The sequence below is a fragment of the Rhyacophila brunnea genome, unplaced genomic scaffold, assembly GCF_057557595.1.
Source record: "Rhyacophila brunnea isolate RB1 unplaced genomic scaffold, BYU_Rbru_1.0 scaffold_16, whole genome shotgun sequence".
NCBI lineage: Eukaryota > Metazoa > Arthropoda > Insecta > Trichoptera > Rhyacophilidae > Rhyacophila > Rhyacophila brunnea.
Genome location: NW_028232816.1, coordinates 38,412,235 through 38,435,287, shown reverse-complemented (window position 1 = coordinate 38,435,287; position 23,053 = coordinate 38,412,235). Strand labels below are relative to the sequence as shown.

The 23,053-nt window shown below is 35.0% G+C and overlaps 2 protein-coding genes across 4 annotated transcripts in view; one reads left to right on the top strand and one right to left on the bottom strand.

Moving 5' to 3' along the window:
- The window catches only part of LOC147074690 (retinoblastoma-like protein 1), a 29,927-nt gene extending 20,610 nt beyond the window's left edge, over nt 1–9,317 (bottom strand). For all 3 annotated transcript variants that reach the window (XM_085943677.1, XM_085943679.1, XM_085943678.1), the window contains exons 1-7: nt 9,054–9,317; nt 8,771–8,910; nt 7,441–7,647; nt 5,775–5,965; nt 3,584–3,744; nt 2,662–2,797; nt 438–499 (exon numbers count right to left, since the gene is read on the bottom strand). In XM_085943677.1, the coding sequence (XP_085799803.1) occupies nt 438–499; nt 2,662–2,797; nt 3,584–3,744; nt 5,775–5,965; nt 7,441–7,647; nt 8,771–8,910; nt 9,054–9,191 (1,035 nt within the window). In that variant the 5' untranslated portion in view covers nt 9,192–9,317. The remainder of the gene's footprint in view (nt 1–437; nt 500–2,661; nt 2,798–3,583; nt 3,745–5,774; nt 5,966–7,440; nt 7,648–8,770; nt 8,911–9,053) is intronic.
- A 631-nt stretch (nt 9,318–9,948) lies between these two features.
- Nucleotides 9,949–21,914, top strand: LOC147074689 (uncharacterized). The gene is made up of 6 exons (XM_085943688.1): nt 9,949–10,211; nt 13,632–13,833; nt 18,384–18,552; nt 19,532–19,671; nt 19,954–20,223; nt 21,690–21,914. The coding sequence occupies exons 1-6, from the start codon at nt 10,057–10,059 to the stop codon at nt 21,846–21,848; spliced, it is 1,095 nt and encodes a 364-aa protein (XP_085799814.1). The 5' UTR covers nt 9,949–10,056; the 3' UTR covers nt 21,849–21,914.
- The last annotated feature ends 1,139 nt before the right edge of the window (nt 21,915–23,053 follow it).

The window sequence follows — 23,053 nt, the reverse complement described above, 5'->3', positions numbered from 1 at the left end:
AATAATTGAGATGAATGCCAGTTACATGTGCATTTCTATTTATAGAGGTGTCTGTAGTGGCGAAGACAAAGATTGCACAATGCGATTGTATAAGTCTGACTGAGCAAAGAAAAACATCATCAGTTCCAGAGAAAAGATGAATGAACGTATTAAAATAAACCAATGTGTGTGATTTTTGTTTTAAATATTAATTAATTTTTTCATAAAATTTTCAATACCTACTGCCAAAATATGTATTCCCTTAATTCACGTGTTTTTATTAGTTCCTTCGAAAATGTAAAATCGTGGTTTCATTGTATTTTAATTTACGATAAATTAGATTTTTTAAAATGCCAATACATTCATCAACTATGCACAGGGATAGTAACTAATCAGTTTGACATAATGCTGACATCTTTGCATTTAGACCATAGAAAGTAATAAAAATATGTACTCACATGTGAATTTAGCGCTTTTAAAATTTCGTCTCCCGCTGTGCTTCTGACTGTCTCTTGTTCACCTGTAATACAAAAGCTGACGAGTTGTACATTTCAATTTCTTCATATTAACCTTTTCCACTCGAATTTTTTTTTATAGGTACATACCACCCACTCGAGACTTTTTTCCGTAAAAAGCATAATTTCAACATAAAACATTTAATTGGTGAAAAAAATGCAAAAAAATTTTTTTTTTTTTATTTCTATAAAATAGATTTATAATGAATATACTGTACTTATTTTTAGTTTATTTATAATTCTTCATTGTGTGGTATTTCACAAAGCAATCTCCAATATGTAATCCTGGCTTATCACAGAATCGTAATGAAATAGCGGTATGTAGAGAAGTGGCTATAAAGTGTAAATCATCCATACATATAGTTATGATGACTGTAAATATGATCCAAATGATTTGCCTTCAAATACACTTGTAATATAAGCAGCCGTCTCGTAAATTTTCTAAATTAGTTTCGGGCTCATAACTACAAAACGCACTGTGAATGCGGTACACATTAAGCGTCAATTACATTGAGCTTTTTTATGAGCTGATTATTGGCAAATTTATAATCTGCCTGTAAATTCGCCCAGTGTAATCATCGAAGAAGCTAATAAGCAGGTTGTAAACACTCCACCTAGAAAAGTTGAAAGCCGGTCAACTTTTCACACTACACGCCGGCATGTGGGCTTACTGCGTCTGCGCAGTAGAGCGATGGTGGTGGAAAAACGAACTACTCATTTTGAAATTTACATTTTTGACGTTTAATGGAAACATTGTTATGGAGCGTAGCGACCTCCCGGTGAAAAAACGAACTACGTTCCGTCAAAATCGCTCGCTGGCTTGTGGCTTATCAGCGAATGGAAAATTTTGTGTGTAATCATGAAATCGCAGTAGCTGAACCGCCCGCTTTTAAATTTGCCAATAATCAGCTCATAAAAAAGCTTAATGTAATTGACGCTTTATCAAAAGATTTCTCAAAAAATAATAAATCGATACGTAATAATTTTCATTTGACTCATTAGAGTATTTCACATTATATTTGTAAGGTTCTGAATCGGCATAATATAATAGTAAGTATTGTCATAAAAAACAGTCTATTCAAATATAAAACTGTAAACTATAGGAGACGCCCCTGCGCAAGCGAGAACCAATAAAAAAAAAAATAAACACACTTCAAAATCATGCGTGACAAACAAATTCAGTTCAATCTAATCTGGGAACGTTCAATAAATAAAATTTATGTGACAAAAAAACATTGCTTGCAAGCAAGCGACCTACGAATAAAAAAAGAGAAGATTCCGATAAAAATACTATGTAGAAATTACGCACGCAGTATTCTTTTGCCGACTTCTTTCTCAGATAAATGTAATAACCTATTATTATTCATTCTAACTTGATTGAAATCGCATTATAAAAATTGCTGAAAATATTACAAAAAATGACTATATTGGCGTGCCGCCGCTACGGCGGCACTTGAGTAATACGGGAAACTTCTAATGCCGCCGATATGGCGGCACTCGAGTGTTAAGGGTTAAAACATTTTATTATATATTTGTTACCGTTAATCCTCAGATGTGACCGAATTGAAATTTTGCAGAATAAACGAACTATAAATAGAAGGAGCATTAAACGTTATACCTATTATAACAATAGAAATTATTTAACAAATGCATTAAACATTGTTAAGTTGGTAAACTCTACAAATATTAACATTGCTCAGATGGCATTCCGATTTTCTTACTAATGCAATGGCTGCCATGTTTTAGATACTCACTTACTTGAGTGCAGTTATAAACAGTTTTTCATAAATTTTACAGAATTTTTCAACTAAATAATAATGCCGAATAATGCTTATCTACTCATCATGGCGAATTGTCATAGCAGTACCTAGTGTGAAGTTCTCTGAAAATGAGCTTGCAATGCGAAGCTATTTGTAGCGAACTTCATTTCTTTTGTCATACATTTACGCTCCATCTGTATAGAAGTAGATTTTTTCAACATTTTTGTGAAAAACTAATTTATAAGCATAAAACTTGATTCATCGAGTATTGGAAAAATATTATTTCACTTTCATATATTTAAGCTACGCCTAAAGCTCCGTCTATATGAAGAAATCTTTCTCCGACATCTTCGCATGGATCGATTGGTAAGTATATAGTTGAAATTTTTATTAGATCGATGCTTTACCTAAGAATATCCTTTCGTCGAATTCTCCAACGCTGAGCACAAATGTCTCGTAAACTTTGTTCAATGACTTGAGGTTATAGTCGAATGTTGCCAGGTCCAAGACGCCCGTCAACTTTGTCTCGTCTCCCTTCAGAATCTGCAACAAAAGGAAATCAAAATACTATATTATTAGTCATTATTTAAATAGAAATGCGATATTAAAAAAAATATAATTTGACTGGAGAAACAAAGTAGTTGTAAAATAATGTACATTAAACATTTTGACAATCTTTTTTACCAGTATCCAGTGCTTTCAAAACTATTATGAAATTGTAATTTATCCCTCCCAAGTGGACAATCTGAATATGAGCCACCACAGAGTGGAGGTTATAATAACTGACTATTTTTGCAGGGAATGGTTGTTAGCCATTCACGCAACCCATGAGATGTGGGTTGCTTTCTGAGCGAGGCTGTAACAAGGTTTAAAACTCGAGTGTGGAGAAATATGGGATAATCTTATACGACGGTAAGGGGACACTCAGATTAAAGTGCAAAAATGTACATCTTCTCTTTCTTTTACTCCTGCGGCAGGCCGTAAATATACGAATATAAACGGTGATAGGACAATGTCAAACGGACTTCCATAAAGTTAATTTGAAAACCACTTTCAAGTAAGCTGGTTAACGAAATAAAAATAGGTAGTAATGAATAATGATTTCTCTTCAAAATACCAATGAAATCATATTATTATGTTACTACTGAATGTACACTATTACATTTTCGATTGGGGCCTATGGTGGGATTAACCAAAATCCATTGACATGCCTGATTTATATTATATCTGGAGTGGTAGTGGTTGAATGAAGAAATCAGGTTGCTAGCCGAATATTAGGCAGGATCTTCATCAGGTAAGGATATAATTAGTAAAATATCAGATAGTTACCCCTTTGGCGAAGAACTTATTCATGACCTCCTTCCAGGTGTACTGCTTGATGGAGCGAGCTTCGATGCAGAGGCCGTAGTGCTTCTTGCAGAGGTACGCGATCACGCACGGCGCGTCATTTGGCATCTCAAAGTTCGGGGCTGACCAGTTCACAGGCAGGCCTAAACACAAAATAATCATCGAATAAGAAGCCATTTACATAAGATCCGTTCAGTGTCATAATCGGACAAACATAGCATAAATGCAAAAACGTAAAAATGTATCTAAAGGTTCTGATGAATGGTTCTCGATTTAAAATATACCACATTTGAAGTTATGAGTTTTGAAAGAAAATATGACATAGTTAAGCCATATTACGTCATCCAGTTCGCAATCAAGACCTCAGACATAAATATAAGACTCCGCATGATTTGCCGTCATGTTGCTAAGCCAGTAAATAGCATGGAGAGTTCAGGCCTTCGAGATGTGGCAAAATTCCTTGAACTGACAGTGACAATTCGAGTGCTTAAAGTCAGACAACGTTATCTACAAAAAAGTTTGTTTTTTTTTTTTTTTGAGATAACGTTATTTTATATTTACGGCTACATGATAGTCAAACAATGTTATGTCAATCTTTTCTAATTTCTTATTAAATCGTTAGTAAAGTTTAACGCTAATTACGTAAGTTACCTTTGTTTTCATATTTTTTAAAAACTATCCCTATAAATTTTAACATCATAAGCAATACACAATAAATTATAAAATATTAACATTAGGTTTTAAATAAACATTTCCCTTGTTAAGTTACAAGAATCTAAAATAACGATTTATGGCTCTCCTGTAATGTTGCACTTTTGTAGATAGTGTTGTTTGACACTAAGCCCTCGAATTAATGTTGATGTCCTCAATCAAGTCTGCACACAAGGGTGGGTTTTCAGGTACAAACCCCGCCCCAGATGGAATATTACTTCTTTGTCAGGATCTCATCACTGGAAGATCACTAGCACTCATAAACCGATCTGGGGCATTCAATGTTTGCTTTAATATTCCGATGCGGCATGTCTAAAAGATAACACAGTGCAGACGACACAACAGACACTGACCGATTTCAAATGTGAAAACCCTTAGATATACCTGCAGGGCAAATGTTTATCACTATACTCAAAGTGTGGAGCGTCTGGGTATGTGGGATTATCTGGGAATGTATCTATAAACATGCAGTATTCCGTGGTTGAAGGGATGTGAAGCTATAAGTAGTAGGCAAGGTAAGTGTCGCAGTCTGTGGCACCTGCTAGTTTTTGTAAACCCTCCTCCTACCGCCTTCAACATCAATAAAAAATTCAAAATGGACCCCATTTTCATGCATTTTTCAGTGTCCTCAATTAATGGGAAAGACAGAGAAGTTCTGCTAGTATCAAAACCAAAATACTATAGTGTCTCGGCTGCATTATTACAGAATAAAAATCTTCCTAGACAACATTCCCAACACACAATCCAAAGAAAGGTAAGAAGATTAAACAGTAAACTTAAGTCGGCTCGCACATCAGAATTCGCCTCATGCGCCGCATGTCGAAATCGTCGATGTAACGTCATCGTCATCCACATAATAAACATTGTCAAATGGAGCTTCGCAGATTGGTCGAATGCGACAGAACAACAAATGCAACATGTCGAGGATCGACTCTTCTAGCATGTTGACGGTCGCGCGCGCCGAGATTGCGCAAAGCGCTCGATGCGGCTATTTGTTGTACTAGCTAGACGTCAGTGGTCACCGGTCATGCTTTCCACAGACAACACATAAAACTGAGACATCAAAAAACAAAAATGGCAGACGAACGCTTTAACATTATGACTGAATCCAATATTTTCGCCTTCTACTTAAATTTCTGCGGTACCTACCAACGTATAATAATCTTTGCTTCAGCATATGATGACATTTTGCATAATGGCGTCTGGCTGGGAGTATATTATTATTTTGATGTTTCGAGACGCGAGTGTCGCTAGTGACGCTAGTAGATGTGCACGTTCGTCAAATGCAACAATGTTTCGCACGGCTCGGAACTCGGTCGAATTTTGATATGAGAGCCGCCCAAGAGGATGGCGCATTTCATGACTCCACGATTGCCATTCCGATAACAAGCTGTCCCGGGTAGCTGATGTTAAAACGAAGAAGATATAGATGAACTAATTAATGTAAAAATGGGATCAATACCTTCAAAGGCGGGATTGATGAGATCGCTCCTCTGCGCCATGAAGGCGTTCGCAAAGACCAGGTCAACACAGGACAATAGCAGGTGGTACATATTGACCAGGTCATCCGACAAATAGGGGAACTCCCCCTTCACACATACAAACAGGCACCAGCAAAATTCAAATATGGCGTTCACGCTGCACGGGGTCAATCTGAAACAACAATCAAATTAATTCATAATAATTATCTGCCCCCTTTTAGCATGAATGGCCCGGTCATACCTGCGACACATGTCCATATTGTCAGCAAATCTCATCCATTTTTATTCCGACCATGTCCGATCCTAATAGGATCATATGGGCCTCCACAGAGTAGAGGGTTGTATTAACAGATTTTGTTTTTTTTTTACGAGAAATGGATGTCAGCCATTTTCTCAACCTATTAGGACCATACCCTGATTCACACACAAATTGAAAAACAATGAGTACTTGTCAGACCCAGGATTCGAACCTGAGACCCACGGCGTGATAGTCCAGCGCTTAAGCCACGCGGCCACCGTGGGTGTACTAAATACGCAATATTAATTGAAATAAAACACAACATTGTGCAGTTCTTATTCCGCTCAGTTTAATAATAATCAGGACCGGTTTCGCAAGCTTCAATGGGGCATCGTTAACCGATAACAAAATATACAACATTAAAAATATTTTATATCAACAAATTTTGAAGGCAAAATTATTTATTAAAGGTAAAATGGAAGGATAAATGAAATTTTAATAAATTTTGTGTTCAAAAATAAATCAATTAAAAATACGTGGCTTTTCAGAGGCATTATTATATTACAGTATATCATCACAGGTACAGTAGAACCTCGATATGAAGGACAAAATATCCGGTCAGATGTGAAATTTGATAAAAAAACATTCTGTCAATGTTTTACATGTTTAAATCCAAGTGTCACTGCTTGTAAAACAATGTTCTAAGCATGATAATCTAATAACATTTCTTAACTATTAGTCAGATAACAAAATTCAAACAAAACTTAATCCTTTTTTCAAAGCAGGATTACCGAAAGCAAGCGCGTCGACATCAAACATTAATGTCACTCCACAATGGGTGTGTCTAGATATATCATCCGAAGACGAATAAACAGAATTCTGTTTTGTGTTTTTGCATAATGGGCTTTAACGGACACGCCGTCACCTGTATTAGTCCGTTATATCGAGGTTCTACTGTATGACAGTCGACAATGTTCGATTGAAACGGATTAAACCGGTCCATATTATTATTAAAGTAAATTAACCTATTCGCTGCGGACCTTTTTATTAATATTTAATTACTACAAATAACATGCTAATTATATCTAATGGCCACCTGATGGGCACGCACCAGTTGCGTTGGACGCAGCGAATGGGTTAAATAAGTACATACTGCATATTGTGTACTATTTTAATTAACACAATGTCTTTCCACTAAGAACTGACAGTTAATGAATAAAGAAAAAAATCATCTAAACATCCCTGAGGCTAGGGCAGTGAAGGGAGCTTCCAATCGACAGAAACGAGTGAAGACGTTTCCCGGATTGCATTACATTGGATTGCATTACATTGGATTGCAGTATATTGGATTGCAGTGTGGATGATAAAAAAAAATACTTATTAATATGTAGTTAGTATACATTTCTTACTTTGTCTTTTTGCTTCCCCTGTTGGACTTGGGCGTTTCTACCCTGTCCAACCCGACGAAGAGGTCGGTAAAGATGGGTTTATATTTTTGGAAAAGCACCGTGGACACAGCAAAGTTCTTCTCTAGCTTCTCCATCCGCACCCGGAAGTCATCCGGCATCGAACACATCTCTATCCATTTTTTTATCGTGTTAAAGAATTGAATAAGGCTGGAAAATACGAAAATATCATTTACACATTTGAATGCGGTTAGGTTAGCGCATTGAAGAATAGCATCCATAAAACCTTGTTTGTAAACACCATCTTCGGCAGACATTTGGCATTTCGTTTTGTATACATATTATGACATAGGTACACGATTTTATGATTGTTTATTATCAGTCGTGATATGATCTGTAATATGCAGTATAACTACAGTAGGGGCTCGGTAATCCAACGTTCACCAATCCGGCACGTCCAATTTTTGCAACTCAGCTCTCCTGCTCTATAATCCGGCAGGTTTCACATTAAACTGCCGGATTACAGAGCGGAGAGCAGTTCGCTCGGCAGTTTGGTGCCCGACCTTGACTATGATACAATTATTTCCTATAGAAATCCAATAATCCGGCATTTCCGACAATCCGGCATAGGTGAAAAAACATGGGTGTCGGATTACTGAGCACCTACTGTACTTTTTAAAAAGAATCGTTAAGATGATTCAAATAAACTAAATGTATGCTTTTATTGTCATTTTCATACTGGGACAACTATTGATTGTAATCATTTACTTTTTGAGTGTAAGGATAGTTTTTAATATATTTTTTGGTACGAGCAAATTTTTTCACACGTTGGATTTCTACTGTAATAAGTACCTACTAAAATTACAAAAACATGACAGTCTATGCTTGCACTCGAAAAACAAGGCACTCCAAAGAATATTTGCCCCAACACGAACATTTTAAAATGTGAATTATGGGGCGAACACATTACGTGCTGTCATGCGGAGAAATTTTGTGAATGGTATCGTCATGCGGTTGGTGATGTAGCATGATACGCGTCAGGTGACCTCATTGTTCAGACCATTTCGGCGGATTTTACTCACTGATAATATTCGTTTTTGTTTCATTTCATTGATGGGAACATCAGTCTGATAACATTTTAAATACCAAGAAAAACGACGGTTCACTTTTTTCTCGTATCACAAGCTAACCGTAACAGCACATAACATGATGGTAATGTGTTCGCCCCGTTACTGGCTGTTTTTCAATGTTGTTTTAGACAATATGAAGTGCTGTATCTATAACGATAAAATGTCTATAGCTTTGACAGGTCTATGGAAGAAACAATTCTCACCTAATATTGCACAGTCTCATTAGCTTAGTTAAGCTAACGCAGTTCCCTTCTACGACCGCACCTGACCGACCCACTACTGGCGTAAGAGACCTTCTGCATGCTACGTAAAGAGCACATCCTAACCAATGTAGAGGATCTCCCTGAAATAAACAAAATCATAACCTCAAAAAAAAAAAAAAATTAAACAAATTCCTATTTTCAAATAAACTCGTTAAATCAATAAAAAACCTATAACAAATGAACGTGCGGATGACAACAATTGAATCCGTCGATGATTACTCACGTCTAAAGAGTATGTGTGACTGATTGTTTTGTAAGAACTCCACGACTGGTTCATAGCTTCCGCGTCCACATTCAATTGCGTGCATAATTCCTCGTGTTTGTTTTCTATTGACTCCTCAGTTTCAACTGGCTGCGTCATTTTCGGGCACTTTTGAAATACTTTTCATCCAAAACAAAAACTGTGACAGAATAAGACGCGACAAACTGACAAGGAGCGCAATTTCACGTAACTCCAAAGGCGGGAACGGCACAGCGAGTGATACCAACGGAAGCGATATTTTCACAAGCAAAATAAGTAGTTGTATACGTCACACTTTTACGATAATAGCAGAGTTGAATTTAATCAAAGCACCTTAATCGACGTAAACACGTCATTTTAATTTGAAAAAATCTGCGTTACTGTATAGCAGATATTATATTATGCTCACTATAACGAGTAAATCGGAAACCGAATTCCGGATGAAAAGAAATAATAATTAGCACAATCAAAAGGCGGGAACGTCTACTATCACGTACATTTCAATGATACCAACCTGAACCTGAAACTTGTATTATTTAGCAAATATTATCAAATTTACTGGTCGGCTGTTAATAAATTATTATCTATTCATAATTAAATTTAAAATTTTCCCTGAAAGTTGTTAATCTATGAATAAATATATACCTAGGTAGGTGCCTACTATTATTCACGTTGGTAGATTCAGTATCTAATCCATATAATTTGCCAAATTCGCTAAAACGTCTTACATCAGACTTTCAAAAAATTCTGATTTTATTAATTGTTCTTCTGTCTTCCATTTTTCAGATTAAAAATAATATGGCATGTATGTAGGTCATATGTAGGTTTTCCAGAATGTTGAAAACGATTATTATTTTATCATCGTCAAAATTCAACTGTCAAAACTTAAAATTGTTTGTGGTCGCTACTTTATTTTGCACCACTTTTTTAGGTTATCTTTTATCTAATTCCAATATAAATATTATACATAATTTAATGTTTAAAAATGATAAAACTATTATTTACCAAACATAAACCACTACCGATTTTACAATTATCTCAATGCTGTTTTCATAGCAACCCTCCCTTGATGTACAACATGAAACTAATGAAGCAATCTAAAGTTTTAAACAAATTAATGATCGCAAGTACTGTTAAAAGGTTAGTACTTATTTATTTCACGAATAATAACTTTAGCAATACCATAAATTTTAATAATAAATGTAAAATATCTTCAAAAGATACTGTTAATAATGAATAGGTACTCTATACTCTGGAACCCAACAGCGGTGACGTCCCTAGGCAAAGTGGCGCCCTCAAGCAGACTTAGGGCGCCTGTAAACATGAACTGCCACCAACTGCGTTCAACCATCCGCTCGCCTGTCGACCCTTCTGCCTTAGGCGATCTGGAACCCGATAGGCACGGTATGCGCGCACGGGGAATAGAAGTGGTATAAATACATAAAAACGCGACCATAAGATGACGTAATCAGCGCCGACCATTAGGATGCCATCCCCATTTTTAGTTTCAACTCGACCACGTAGGACAGGGTTGGCGAACCTTTTTACGTATGCGTGCCAAAATTTCTCTAATATTATTTTTCACGTGCCAAGCAGTTTTTCGTGGGAAAAAAATGAAAAAACATTTTTTAAGAATGCTATTGAAAAAGTTTAAAGATTACAATTAAGTTCTTGAGATTCTAATTTCATTATGTTTCTAGCCGAAGGCTAATCTTTTATTCATTAAATAATTTTTTTCTTGTTTTTAAAATTTTCAAGATCGTGGAAGCATTTTAGCTACACTTTTTTCATATTATTATATTCCCTATCACTGTTTTTACCGTTACCGTACCGTTTTTAGTGATTATGTTTGAGCCAAAATAATAAGCAGCCGTTTATATTTGAATGACTGCCGATAAATTTTATAAATTTGTTGGTTCAATATTTTTATTTTTAATTGCCCGAATTTATTATCGAATTTATTTTATCGAGATTATTCGGATAATTTTTTAATGTTATATATTTACTTACATTTATTTGTAAAACTTTTTTGTATATTTTTTAAGGATTGTAGGTTTTTTTCTCTTGAAAATAAAACTTTCGCGTGTCATGCAAAATCATCTCATGTAAAAGTTCGTGCCATAGGTTTGCCATCACTGACTTAGGACCAAAGAAACCTATTTAAATTTTTAGCGATTTTGAGTTACGTGGTAGATACTGAACATAAAATAATGTCACTCACAAATCACGTTAACTGACAAAGAGACATCAAAAAATTCAACAGATAAAAGATAGTTAATGCATATCTCTTGAAAGTGAAATGTAAATTTACTTTTGTTCGGTTTCTCCTGTAAAATAAAGGAGAGTAAGATACAGTCGAACTTGGTTATTACGATCACGGAAATAGCAAAATCTCGGATGTGATGAGGAAACATTGGTTGACATTTTAGTTTATAATTTTCTCCATACATTTATTCACTTTTATAACGAGCTACTTTTCGGATATACCAAGCAAAACGACGATCGTTTAAAATAACATTTTCAACCCTAAGCAATAAAATCCGACCGGGCAGTTAACTAGACCAATGCCGCCGGGATCAGATTACGTTTATGACACTAGTTAAGTGTAGAAGTAGCAGTGGCGAAGACTCCATACTAGGCGATTATTTAAAGCCTACCTTCTTAAGAAAAATAATTTTTATTTTCATATTGATGTATTTATATAATCACAAATAATAATATATGCAATATGCCCAAAGACATCTATCATATAATTGTCATAATTTTACGATCTTTTCCCATATGTCAATAAGCACTATCTATGGCATCTCTTGAAAGTTTAAAAAAATAAAACACCGCGTTTCGCTTCACATATTGTGTAGGATTATTTTGGCGTGAATCGTCGAGTTTTTCAATATGAAGTTTTTATCTCATAATGTCAAAATATCTGGCGTCCCGCATACAAATCTACAAGTTGTTTCATTAGCGCTTACATCGCTAGAGCACATTTATTCAAAATAATTAATAAGATAATTTAAAAAATAATTTCTATGAGATTCAACCACATAAATATGTATTGATTGTTGTTAAAAATATAAAATAATTTATCTCGTGATTTTTATTTATTTATTAGTTCACTCATTAGACAATTTAGATATCTGATATTGTACCTACCTAAGTCTGTGTTTTAAATATAGAAGTATTTTAAAATGTCTAGTTTTACGGGTTAAATTATAAATTGTTATGGAACATAATATATACACAACAACGGATATTTTCAAAGATGATAGGTAATATATTTTGAGCGTTTGTTACGTTTATAAGTTTAGGAAAATACATAAGTAATTCAAACTAATTGCTTATTTTTATAAACTAATTATAACAAACCAATTAAGCTTTTGAAATTTCTTCGTATTAGCGTACCTATTCATCAGTAGTAATATTGGGTTATCTTCTTATTTCCCGTAAATATATCTGACAAGCATGGTTACTCCCACAGCCTACCTCTTTCAAAAAGTCACCTTTCGCCACTGCGAAGTAGGTACCTAATTGGTGTCTTCACCGACAACATTGAAAAACTATCCACGTTTATGGTTGAAATTGCATGTAAAAAATCCAAGCTTTGTGAAGTCAGTAGGTACCTAACAGCGCCGCCGGCTCAGCACTTCATTACGATAAACAACTTCTTTTGTAGTTTATGAATGCCATGCTTGTTTCGGGGATTTTTATGATGGTTTTCAGATTTTTTATGTTCTATGCTTAAATAGAACGTGACGCAAAAAATGTTATATAACGTTATAACGAGTAATGCTTATAACAAGCAAATTCAGTCGGTCCCATCTTCCTAGTAATATTGAAGTTCGACTGTACATTTCTTTGGTCCTAAGGGGCTAAAATTGTCTGCCAATTTGTTAGGTAGGTACCTACTTACCTAAGTACCTATTTTATTATTTATTTTCGACTATCTTGAACAACCAAATATCTGAAATTGATATACATAGGTACTGAAAATTTTAAAATCTGGAACAGATATTAACGTTAATGACTAAATAAAAGTAGAATCAATTAATAAACAACTTTGTTTCTAAACCATCACTATGAATATTACAGCATTTCCAGGAAACCTACTCACAAACAGAGGTGGTTTTAGTTACATGAAGGTCTTTGGTGCTGACAGGTTTGGAGGCACCCTTGGGAAAATTTTGCCTGTGCGATAAACCACCATAACAATTTGTATTACAATACACCTATATAATATTATTATGTGTGTCAGGATTTTCTATACTTCGATTTTTAAGACTATTTTATTAGATGTCGATACTTTCTAATGAAGCGACCGCAGAAAAACTGCTCTCAAAAGTTGTAATATTTGAATGTGTTTCTTCATTTGCTGCCCTTTTGCAACACATAGCCTGCTTACCTCCACGGGTCATCACTGATGTTCTTTAGTCTAGTGTTTGAAAACAAAATATTAAATAAAAGGCGGTGTACGGTCAATGGAATGGTTATTAACCAATTTCTGTCAATCTGGAATTATCATGAGGAAATTAATAATTTTTTTTCAAAAATTTTTGTTTATAGAAAGCGAACCCATTTGAAAACTGGCAAAGGAGATTTGGTGGTGAATGTGAAAACATTGAACAAAAGCACTTCGGGTTCCGGCAAAGGGGCTCTCAAACGCATCTCTGTCCTCAACAAATTATTCATGAGGCACATCACAGACTTACTGACAACGGGCGAAGTGGCTAATAAAATCGGGGGCCACGCTATAGAAATATCCAAAGTGAGTTCAACAAAGAGTATCCACATCGCATGTTTATTCGTCCTTGGGGTCTTGAAAAGTATGGCGATTACTTCATAGAACCTTTATACCGGTGGAGCCTAAATGAGGCGTCTAATTACAAAAAGCGTCAAGTCCACAATTCAATATTTACGGGAAACAACGTTTTTATGTTTCAAGCTTCAATTATTTGTTTTAACGTGAGATTATTTTTTCCGTTGTACTCTATGTCGAAATTAGAACCAAATGGCAATTTGTTTCAGCCGATAAACTCTTAAATGTAATAAATATAGGCAAAATAAAATTGGACGTAGCGCTATTTGTATCTCACTTTTTAATTTGTTCCGCATAAGGCACATAATTTCGTGGCACTGTCATAAGTTTACCAGATGCTACAGCATGGGAGATGCCCTTTTCAATATTGAACGTTCCCTTATTGGTTGAATTAAACACGCGCAAAATCAACCAAGCTTTAAATATTATGAAACACGGACTTGGCGCTCTTTGTAATTAATCGAGACTTAAAATATTATTTTTCGTAGGGTTATGTCGCGTTTTGGAATTTATAGATCAATACATATTGTGTAAAATTATACAAATAATACGTGCGTATTTTATTCTCGATTTTCACCAAATGTGGACTTATCGGTTTTTGGAATTAGACGCCTCAAATGTACAAAATTTAAGTAAATAAAGGACTCTGCAGGTTCTTAACGGATATCACTTTAACATGTTTTCCTTATTTTCATTTTTCCAATTTAACACAGAAGGCATTATATACACTAAATCAGTGTTTCCCAACGTAAGGCGTACGCCCCACCGGGGGGCAATTTGAATGTTTTGGGGGGCAATGTGCAAATCATTAATATTTGGTATATTTTTTGATATTGCAACCATGACTTTTCGAGAAAATTACTGTTGCCATTCCCATCATAATATTTAGTTTAATGCGGCGCTGTAAATGATTTGTTACTGAAAAAAATTAATCGTTTTGAAATCACAAACTGCAGAGATTTAAGATTAAAATTGATCAAATTAGTATCTCACATAAAAACTCTTTGCAGCTCACATCAAGCACAAGGATCTCACTAATTTTCTTCCGAGTTGTACATCTAATATACTTAATATACATAGGTACTTACTTACGAAAGTTAAATTAAAAATATTATTGCCTATCTGCATTTTTTATTTGAAGCAATTCATTTTTTTTTTTCAGAATTTGTTAACTATCAAATTTTGATAGGGGGGGCATGTCACAAATAAGGTTGGGAAACATTGCACTAAATGGTTATCGGTGCTATCTCTAATTCGTAATACGGCGAAAATTCAGGTTGGTAGACATGTCAGTCAAATTCGGGTATATTCGTGCTGCCGAATCCAAGAGGATAAAACCCAACACAAGTGGATAAAGCCGAACCAAGAATTTTGTATTGAGACGTCAGACATATCAACATAACCTACAATTTTTTTAGTCATGTCATCGCGATTGCAGCAAAATAGTTGGATCTTGCATATCAATCCTCAATATGTAAAATTTACGTACTCTGTCTCGCTCTCCAAGTTAGCACGGCCAAGAGAGGGACTGTTTAAAGATATCACGTTTTGACAGTTCAGAGTGTTAACTTTTTAACTTTTTTACATAATTAACCGCCAGTATAGTACTAAGCGGCGGCATAAGCGTTGGACTACAAAGCCGTGGGTCCCAGGTTCGAATCCTGGGTCTGGCAAGTACAAAAAAAAATTGTTTTTCAATTTGTGTGTGTCAGGGTATGGACCTAATAGGTTGAGCAAGTGGCTGACATCCATTTCTCGTAAAAATCAAAAATCTGTCAATACAAACCTCCACTCTGTGGAGGCCCATATGATTCTATCAGGATCGGACATGGTCGAAAAAAAAAAAAAAAAAAAAAATAGTACCATCTCAGTAATCCGCCACCCCAAAAACCAGACAAGTGTCCAATTAGAGAAAGCGGTGGATTATAATGCATACATACAAAATATGGTAAAAATTAAAGCAAGTATTTCATAAAAATAGTTTTTTTTTTGAAATTTGTACTTGCAAATTACGGTTGTATTTATAATCAAAATCAAGTATTTACTAAATTATACATATTTTTAAACTAAGTTTATTACCTAAATATAGTTAATCACTTGACACAACCAGTTGTTCAGTGAGGCAGATATTCTTGAATGGCTTAGGATTCCTGGCTTTCCCTATGACCAAAAGCTTCATTTTGTGTGTCCCGGTTGCATTGGAGCTCGGCATAATTGTGATACGGTCCTTGGGCACTTTCTTCGCGATGAATGTACGTTTTAAGAAGAAGTTTCCAAAATAAACCCGTCTCATCTGCGTTGTATAGTTGTTATGTTGAATTATAGAGCTTGATTTTGTGCTTTCAACTAATAAAAATAACGGCGGATTATAGTAGTTGTCGGATAATCGAGCGGCGGATTACTGAGAGTATACTGTATACGTAAAGTGATAAATGTGATATATTTATCACAATTAGCTCTTTTTTAATGTTAAGTGTTAGAATATGTCTGCTGGTCTACTAATTAAGTTAGCCACAATGCATGTTCATTTGAAGAAAACTTCACAAAATCTTCTATGGCATTCCAGCACGATTCGTCCAATAAGTTAATTACATACATGATTATATTTGCAGATAAATAAGCCTTGAATACCTAAATTCATAATATTGGTATTTGTGATTGATGGTTGTGTATTATTAAATTAGACTTTAGCCATTAATACTTGTGAAAACATACTTCCTCATCAATTTTTAGCAGGCAGCCAAATTTTTAGATAAATAATTCGTACGTAGGTTATTTCAACAAAGCAACAGACTAAAGTATAATGTGACCCGCCATTTTATTTTTGGCGCTGCCAATAGAAGAAGAAAATAATGAACTTTATACCAATACAACCACATGTGTAATAATTGTTTGATTCTAAAATTGAACTGCCTTCAAAGTTCCTAATACGAAATATGTATAAAACTCTAGAGTCCATCTAGAGTCCAAATTTTTTGGTTGTGATAGACTTTTGCTACATGGTGGTTTTTTGACAGTTTCGTGTACCTTGGGTCTCTTGTGAATCGACCAATGATATGGAAAAAATGATTTAGGTCATATCAGTGTTACAACAAATACTACTTTGATCTAATTATACTCTATGAAGACATTTTAAGTACTTGCCGAACTTAAAATACAGTTTACAATACACTTGCCTGTGCTTACCTACACTTTTAACTAAGAACCTTGACTGGACATGACTCTAACCTGGATCCATCGGATTCCGGCCAATATGCTTTACCAAGTGAACCACCTACATCCTACCTAATTACGATGAAATTAACTAACAGTTATTCCTCTGAAGCGCTTTATAAATTCCCCTAATATTGGCGACTGACTTTTGTGGTTTCAATGAAGGTACCAAATAATAGCAACTTACCTTGGTTACTATAGTGCAGTGATGCACAAACCGCAGCCCGTAACAAGTACTTCATCACCAATATGTAACTACTAAATTTAAAATAATAAAATGTATGTCTCGTCTAGTCATTATATATCTCTTTCATGTTAGAGGTACAAATACCTCTTTGATGTCCTGACTTCCTGATACACTGACGCTAAATCAAAAAGTTTCCGAAAACGATAAGTGTTCGATTCGATTGATGTTGCACTAAATTGACTAAATATTATTGTCAAATATCTAAAAATGTAATTATGTATTATATAATTTTACGTTACTCAAAAGGTAAGAAATTCGTACGGGATTTTTGCAATTTTCTATTGTTACGGCGCTTTATGATCAGCTGTGGCTAGTCCGCCATTTTTTCCTGAATGTCGGGTCATAAAAATATAAAAAGCTGTAGATTCCATGAAGATAATAAATGGTCTGTTGAATTACTAATTTTAATTTAATATTTTATATGGAATTAACATATAAATAGCTGACAATTAAATTATTTTTGATGTTTTATACGTGTTTTAAAAATCTGTTTACTTTATCAAAACATATTTGATATTTAAAAATCGATTTTTAATAACATAATTATCAACAAATAATAATTACGCGGGTTCAATGTTGACTGTTTTTTTCCAGACAATGCAATACAAGAGAAAGAGACAATATATTTTTTATATCATGTTAGCAAGTATAAATGAGATGTAAAATAATATTGTTTTCTTTTAAAATGCAATTCATTAATAATTTTCGTAGTTGCCACTTTGAAGGAAAACACAAAAAATCTTGTACACACTTGGCCCCTTAAGAATGTAACATTCTTTATTGAAAATCCACCTCAAAAACATACCTGGGTATTAGAAAAAGTCCTGAAAAAAATACAGCAACGGACAGGACTCAAACTTCTATCCATCATATACCGTTCAATGTGCTTTACCAATTGACCCGCCTGCAATATGATAAACATGAATGATAAACAATATTTCATTCATTCCTTCCTTCCTAGTGCTCAAGTAGCACACACACATGCAATGTTTACAGAAATCATTGAGAGTACTAATAATTGGACTTTTTTCTTCTTCAGGTATGTGTAACTCCAGACTTTCAAAAAGTGAACATATTTTGGCTTTCAAAGGATGAGTCGCAGGAGGAGGAGAAAGAGAGGATGCTTGAAGATATTGCCAAGATGCTGCGTCATGAGCTCCATCGATTGAACGTCATGGGCATGATTCCGCAGCTTATTTTCGTAGCAGGTAACTGCTTTTGGAGCTCTTTTACTAAGCGCGAGAAAAGTCTTAGTCAAAAGAGGCTATCAAAACTCATAGGAACCCTGAAAATATTAATAGGGATATGTATGTCATGGGATCTGACACTTTCAGCGAAATCCTACATCCTATCTGGTATATCTGGTTGTCGCAACTGACACAGTATACTATCACGTCATTTTGCTCAGCAAACAAACCGCTTTTACCCATACATGAAACATTGAGGAAATAAGCGGAATGAACATGCAGTGCCATCAAGAAAATCTGTTAAGTAACGATAACAAACAACCGTGAAAGTCTCGAACATTATACCATGAAAAACAAAAAGCATTTTATATTTTCTTCGTTTTGTATTTTTAAAGGGGCCTCAAAAATACCGGTTGAAGCCCCTGGCCGCAAACATCTGTTCTTGAAGTTTATCATAAACTTGCTCTGAGTTATCAAAAGGTGCCATTCCTCATTACAGTAAAGCAGAATTAAATCGTTAACCCAATATACTACCCGTTCAACATTATATTGGCACCTTAAGGCCATGCATTAGTTGAGGCACGGTCTAAAAAGATCGTTGCTAGACGATGCGCGGATTGCGGGTGGCGGGTGAAAATGACGCCTGTCAAACGAAATATTATTTGTCATATAAATCCAACATACGTCCATTTTATGTTCTGTTTATTGTTCTATTAGTAACAATAATAATATATTCATTGACATGTTTTCTTTTTAAAGTAAATGGGTAACGTTTTTAGTCATCTTTACACGATTTTAGAATTAATTGACCCGTCGCCATCACGCAGCAAAGTGACGTGTTCCTGGGTCAACATTCTCGCAATGAATGGCAGCGAGTCCAAAATTTCGTCGCGCGTACAGTTGAAAATTATTTGGCGTTTCACTGATGTGTCACCTTAAGAAATGGTTTTCTCAATTGCTGTCACCTAAAAAAATGGTTTTGCTTTCTACCGCATTTCAGATACAAAGCATGCAAGTCTTCTGGCGTTGGACGTACAGCTTGCGAAGGCTGACTTCGGTGAAGATTTTGTTCCCACGGATGCCAGTTTCAAACTGAAATCAGAATTCTTCCTAAACACTCCTCTAGATCCAGAGATTATCGTAAGGAAATTATATCGTGATTAATATTTACTTTTTATATTGATAGATAACGGCGCTACCCTCATAGTCAAATGTGCAAGGCACTGGCTTTTCATACCAGGGGTGTCAGGGTTCAATTCCACAACATATATTATGTGTCGTTTTTTCAAACCTGGATGTTTCTGATGTGTATATTATTTTAATTGGTGCACTCGTAACTTGTTGTAGTATATTTTAATCATACTATTTTTTATCCTACCCCAATAAGTTTATTAAATTAAAAATAGTTATTTTGGATTGCAGGATAAAATTCAAAAGCTGGAAATGCACACGGTCGTTGAAGAATCGCCTCTTCCGCCCATGAGGCACGACGTCTTTGGACTCGACCAAGACGCGCTGATGAAGAGAATCGCAGCATCTATCGGTAAATCCAACGATGCGTGGAGCAAGTCACACCTGGTCTACCATATGAAGAAAGACCCTAATAGTACTGGCTTTGCAATTGATGATGGCGTTGATATATCTCCGAAAGAACAAAAATTGCTGTTTACAAAATTTCTGAAAAAAAGACAGGTGACTATTCTCATTGATTGCACTATTATTAGTAATTATCTTTTCTACCATCTTCCCATATACCTAATTCGTTAAAGTATCTAACCAATGAACAGGAAGTCCTGGAGGAAATTCTAAATTTGAAGAATCATTTATTTTCAATTCGGTGAGACAAATCATCCAGGGTCACGATTCTCATGACAAAGCGAAAAAAGAAGTAATTACTTATAATAATTTGTATTTTTTCCGTTCCTGGGGGTGGTCCGGACCCTAAAGCCCTCAGTCTGTGTGTGCGCCTGACTGGACAAGTTTCACAATGTAGCAAATAAACTGTATGATCAAAAACAGCTGTCAATATAAATGACTCAAATATTATAAGTAATTAACACTTACTGTAATGTCACGTTAAGTTCTTCTTCTTATTGTGCCATCCCCTAGTGGAGGTCAGCCACCATCAAGGCAATCTTAGATTTGTCGTCTGCTACCCGGAACAGTTCAGTGAAGCTGTACTCGTACCAATCACGGAGGTTCTTAAGCCATGAAATGCGGCGCCGTCCTCTGCTACGCTTACCATTGATCTTTCCTTGAATGACAAGTTAGGGAATGTTGTTTGTCTGTCCTCTCATAATGTGGCCGAGGTACTGTAGTTTCCTGGTTATGTACATAGAACTTCTCGGTCATTCCCCATTCGATTGAGCTCGAAAGCTTCAAGTCTCCGTGACATCTCTTGGTTTAGCGTCCACACTTCCATACGATAGAAAAGAATTGAGAAAACATAACAATGTACCATACGCAGTCTCAAACCTAGGTTAGGGTCTCGATTGCTAAGGAGGCGTCTCATTTTGAGAAAGGCACTCCTTGCGATCTCAATTCTAGTTTTTATTTCCTGAGACTGGTCACATTTCTCATTGACCATGTACCCAGCTCATTGAACTGCAAATATTTCATTTAATATGCATTTCATCTTCATATTTCGGCTATTCCTATAATCATCAACCATACATCTAATTAAAATGTTATTATTTTCAAAATCGATAGCATTACCCACTTTATACATTTTATAATTCATAGATTTCATTTACCTGTCATAAATTATAAATGCACATCAGAGCATCGCATTCCATTACGAGCAAAAGAGATAGATCTAAAAGTATATGCGACAAGGAGGGACACACTCAATTGTGAGAAAGAGATATGAAATTAAGGCGTGAGATCAAGATAGTATTATGACTTGTTCGCTATAAAAATGTAGAATGTTTTGATGCTTTTTTGATCATTTTATAATATATAAAACAAATAGCAAGTAATGACGATGAAACCTATTTATGTTACCAAAATATGCACTTTCTATTTACCTACTATGTATAATATTGTCAGTCTCGTATGGTAACCCTAGGTTACATCGCCGGAACGAGCAGAATTTATTAGCATCGTAAACGGAAGGTTAAGAAAAAACTTTGAAATTATTTTAAATTAATGTGTTTTAGATAATGCAAAAAAAGGCTGCGAAAGAACTGGGAGCCGACGAGCGGGTGCTGGTAGAGGACGATCACCCTGACTACAACAAATACCTCAATGGAGTTGAAGCTTTCAATGATGAAGATTTTGAAAATTACTTCAATGACGAGCAAGACATTAAACTGTAAAAGTAATAATAAATATTTATTTGATTTTCATCTTCTTTGAATCATGTTGACATGCTGATAAATTTAATTGTTTTTTTATTTTATAAACCCGTGAAACCCTAATTCCCAAAATTGTTTTCTATAATCAGTGAAGGCGCTTGTAACTTTATTATAATAAGTGAACGGTCGAGAGAGATCATACGCGCGTAATTCCTTTCGTTATGACGATTCCTGACACGTGTTACTTGTCAAAACAAGTGTCAGACGAAAAGAATTTAAAATCAATCGTGATAATATGAGACGTCTAATTCCAAAAAGCGATAAGTCCACATTTGGTCAAAATCGAGAAAAAAATACGCACGTATTCTTTGTATAATTTTACACAATATGTATTGATCTATAAATTCCAAAACGCGACATAACCCTACGAAAAAAAATATTTTAAGTCTCGATTTATTACAAAAAGCGCCAAGTCCGTTTTTCATATTATTTAAAGCTTGGTTGATTTCGCGCGTGTTTATGTCAACCAATAAGAGAACGTTCAATATTGAAAAGGGCGTCTCCCATGCTGTAGCATCTGGTAAACTTATGACAGTGCCACGGAAATATGTGCCTTATTTGGGATAAATTAAAAAGTGAAGTACAAGTACCGTCAAGTACAATTCCAATTTTATTTTGCCTATATTTATTACATTCAAGAGTTTATCAGCTGAAACAAATTGCCATTTAGTTCTAATTTCGACATAGAATACAACGGAAAAAAAATCTCACGTTAAAACAAACAATTAAAGCTAGAAATATAAAAACGTTGTTTCCCGAAAATATTGAATTATGGACTTGTCGCTTTTTGTAATTAGGCGCCTCATATAATGAATTACACTTGCCAGGATCGCGATGAACGACGATTAAATAGGTACCTGTATTTAGTGATTACACAGTAATAATTTATATAAATAACTAGCTGACCCGGCAAACGTTGTTCTGCCATATAAATTATTTCTAGTGAATATTTTAGTTGTTAAATAAAAAATAACGAATGTATCGTAAGTGTGTGGGGATGGGATATATGACAGAAAGAGGAATAGAGCGCTGTAGACGATGACCGCCGATAAAAACAAAAAAACATCAACCATTCATTTTCTCAATTCAAAATGAGTAATGATGTTCATAATGAATGAATTACCTGTGACAGGATCTCGTTGTTTAATGTTTATGCAATATCCGTC

Excerpts from the sequence above, each read along its gene's own strand:
- LOC147074689 (XM_085943688.1), top strand. The coding sequence starts at position 10,057 with ATGATAAAACTATTATTTACCAAACATAAACCACTACCGATTTTACAA. Across the intron at positions 10,212-13,631 it reads ATCGCAAGTACTGTTAAAAG|AAAGCGAACCCATTTGAAAA; the intron begins GTTAGTACTTAT and ends TTTTGTTTATAG. Across the intron at positions 20,224-21,689 it reads AATTTCTGAAAAAAAGACAG|ATAATGCAAAAAAAGGCTGC; the intron begins GTGACTATTCTC and ends AATGTGTTTTAG.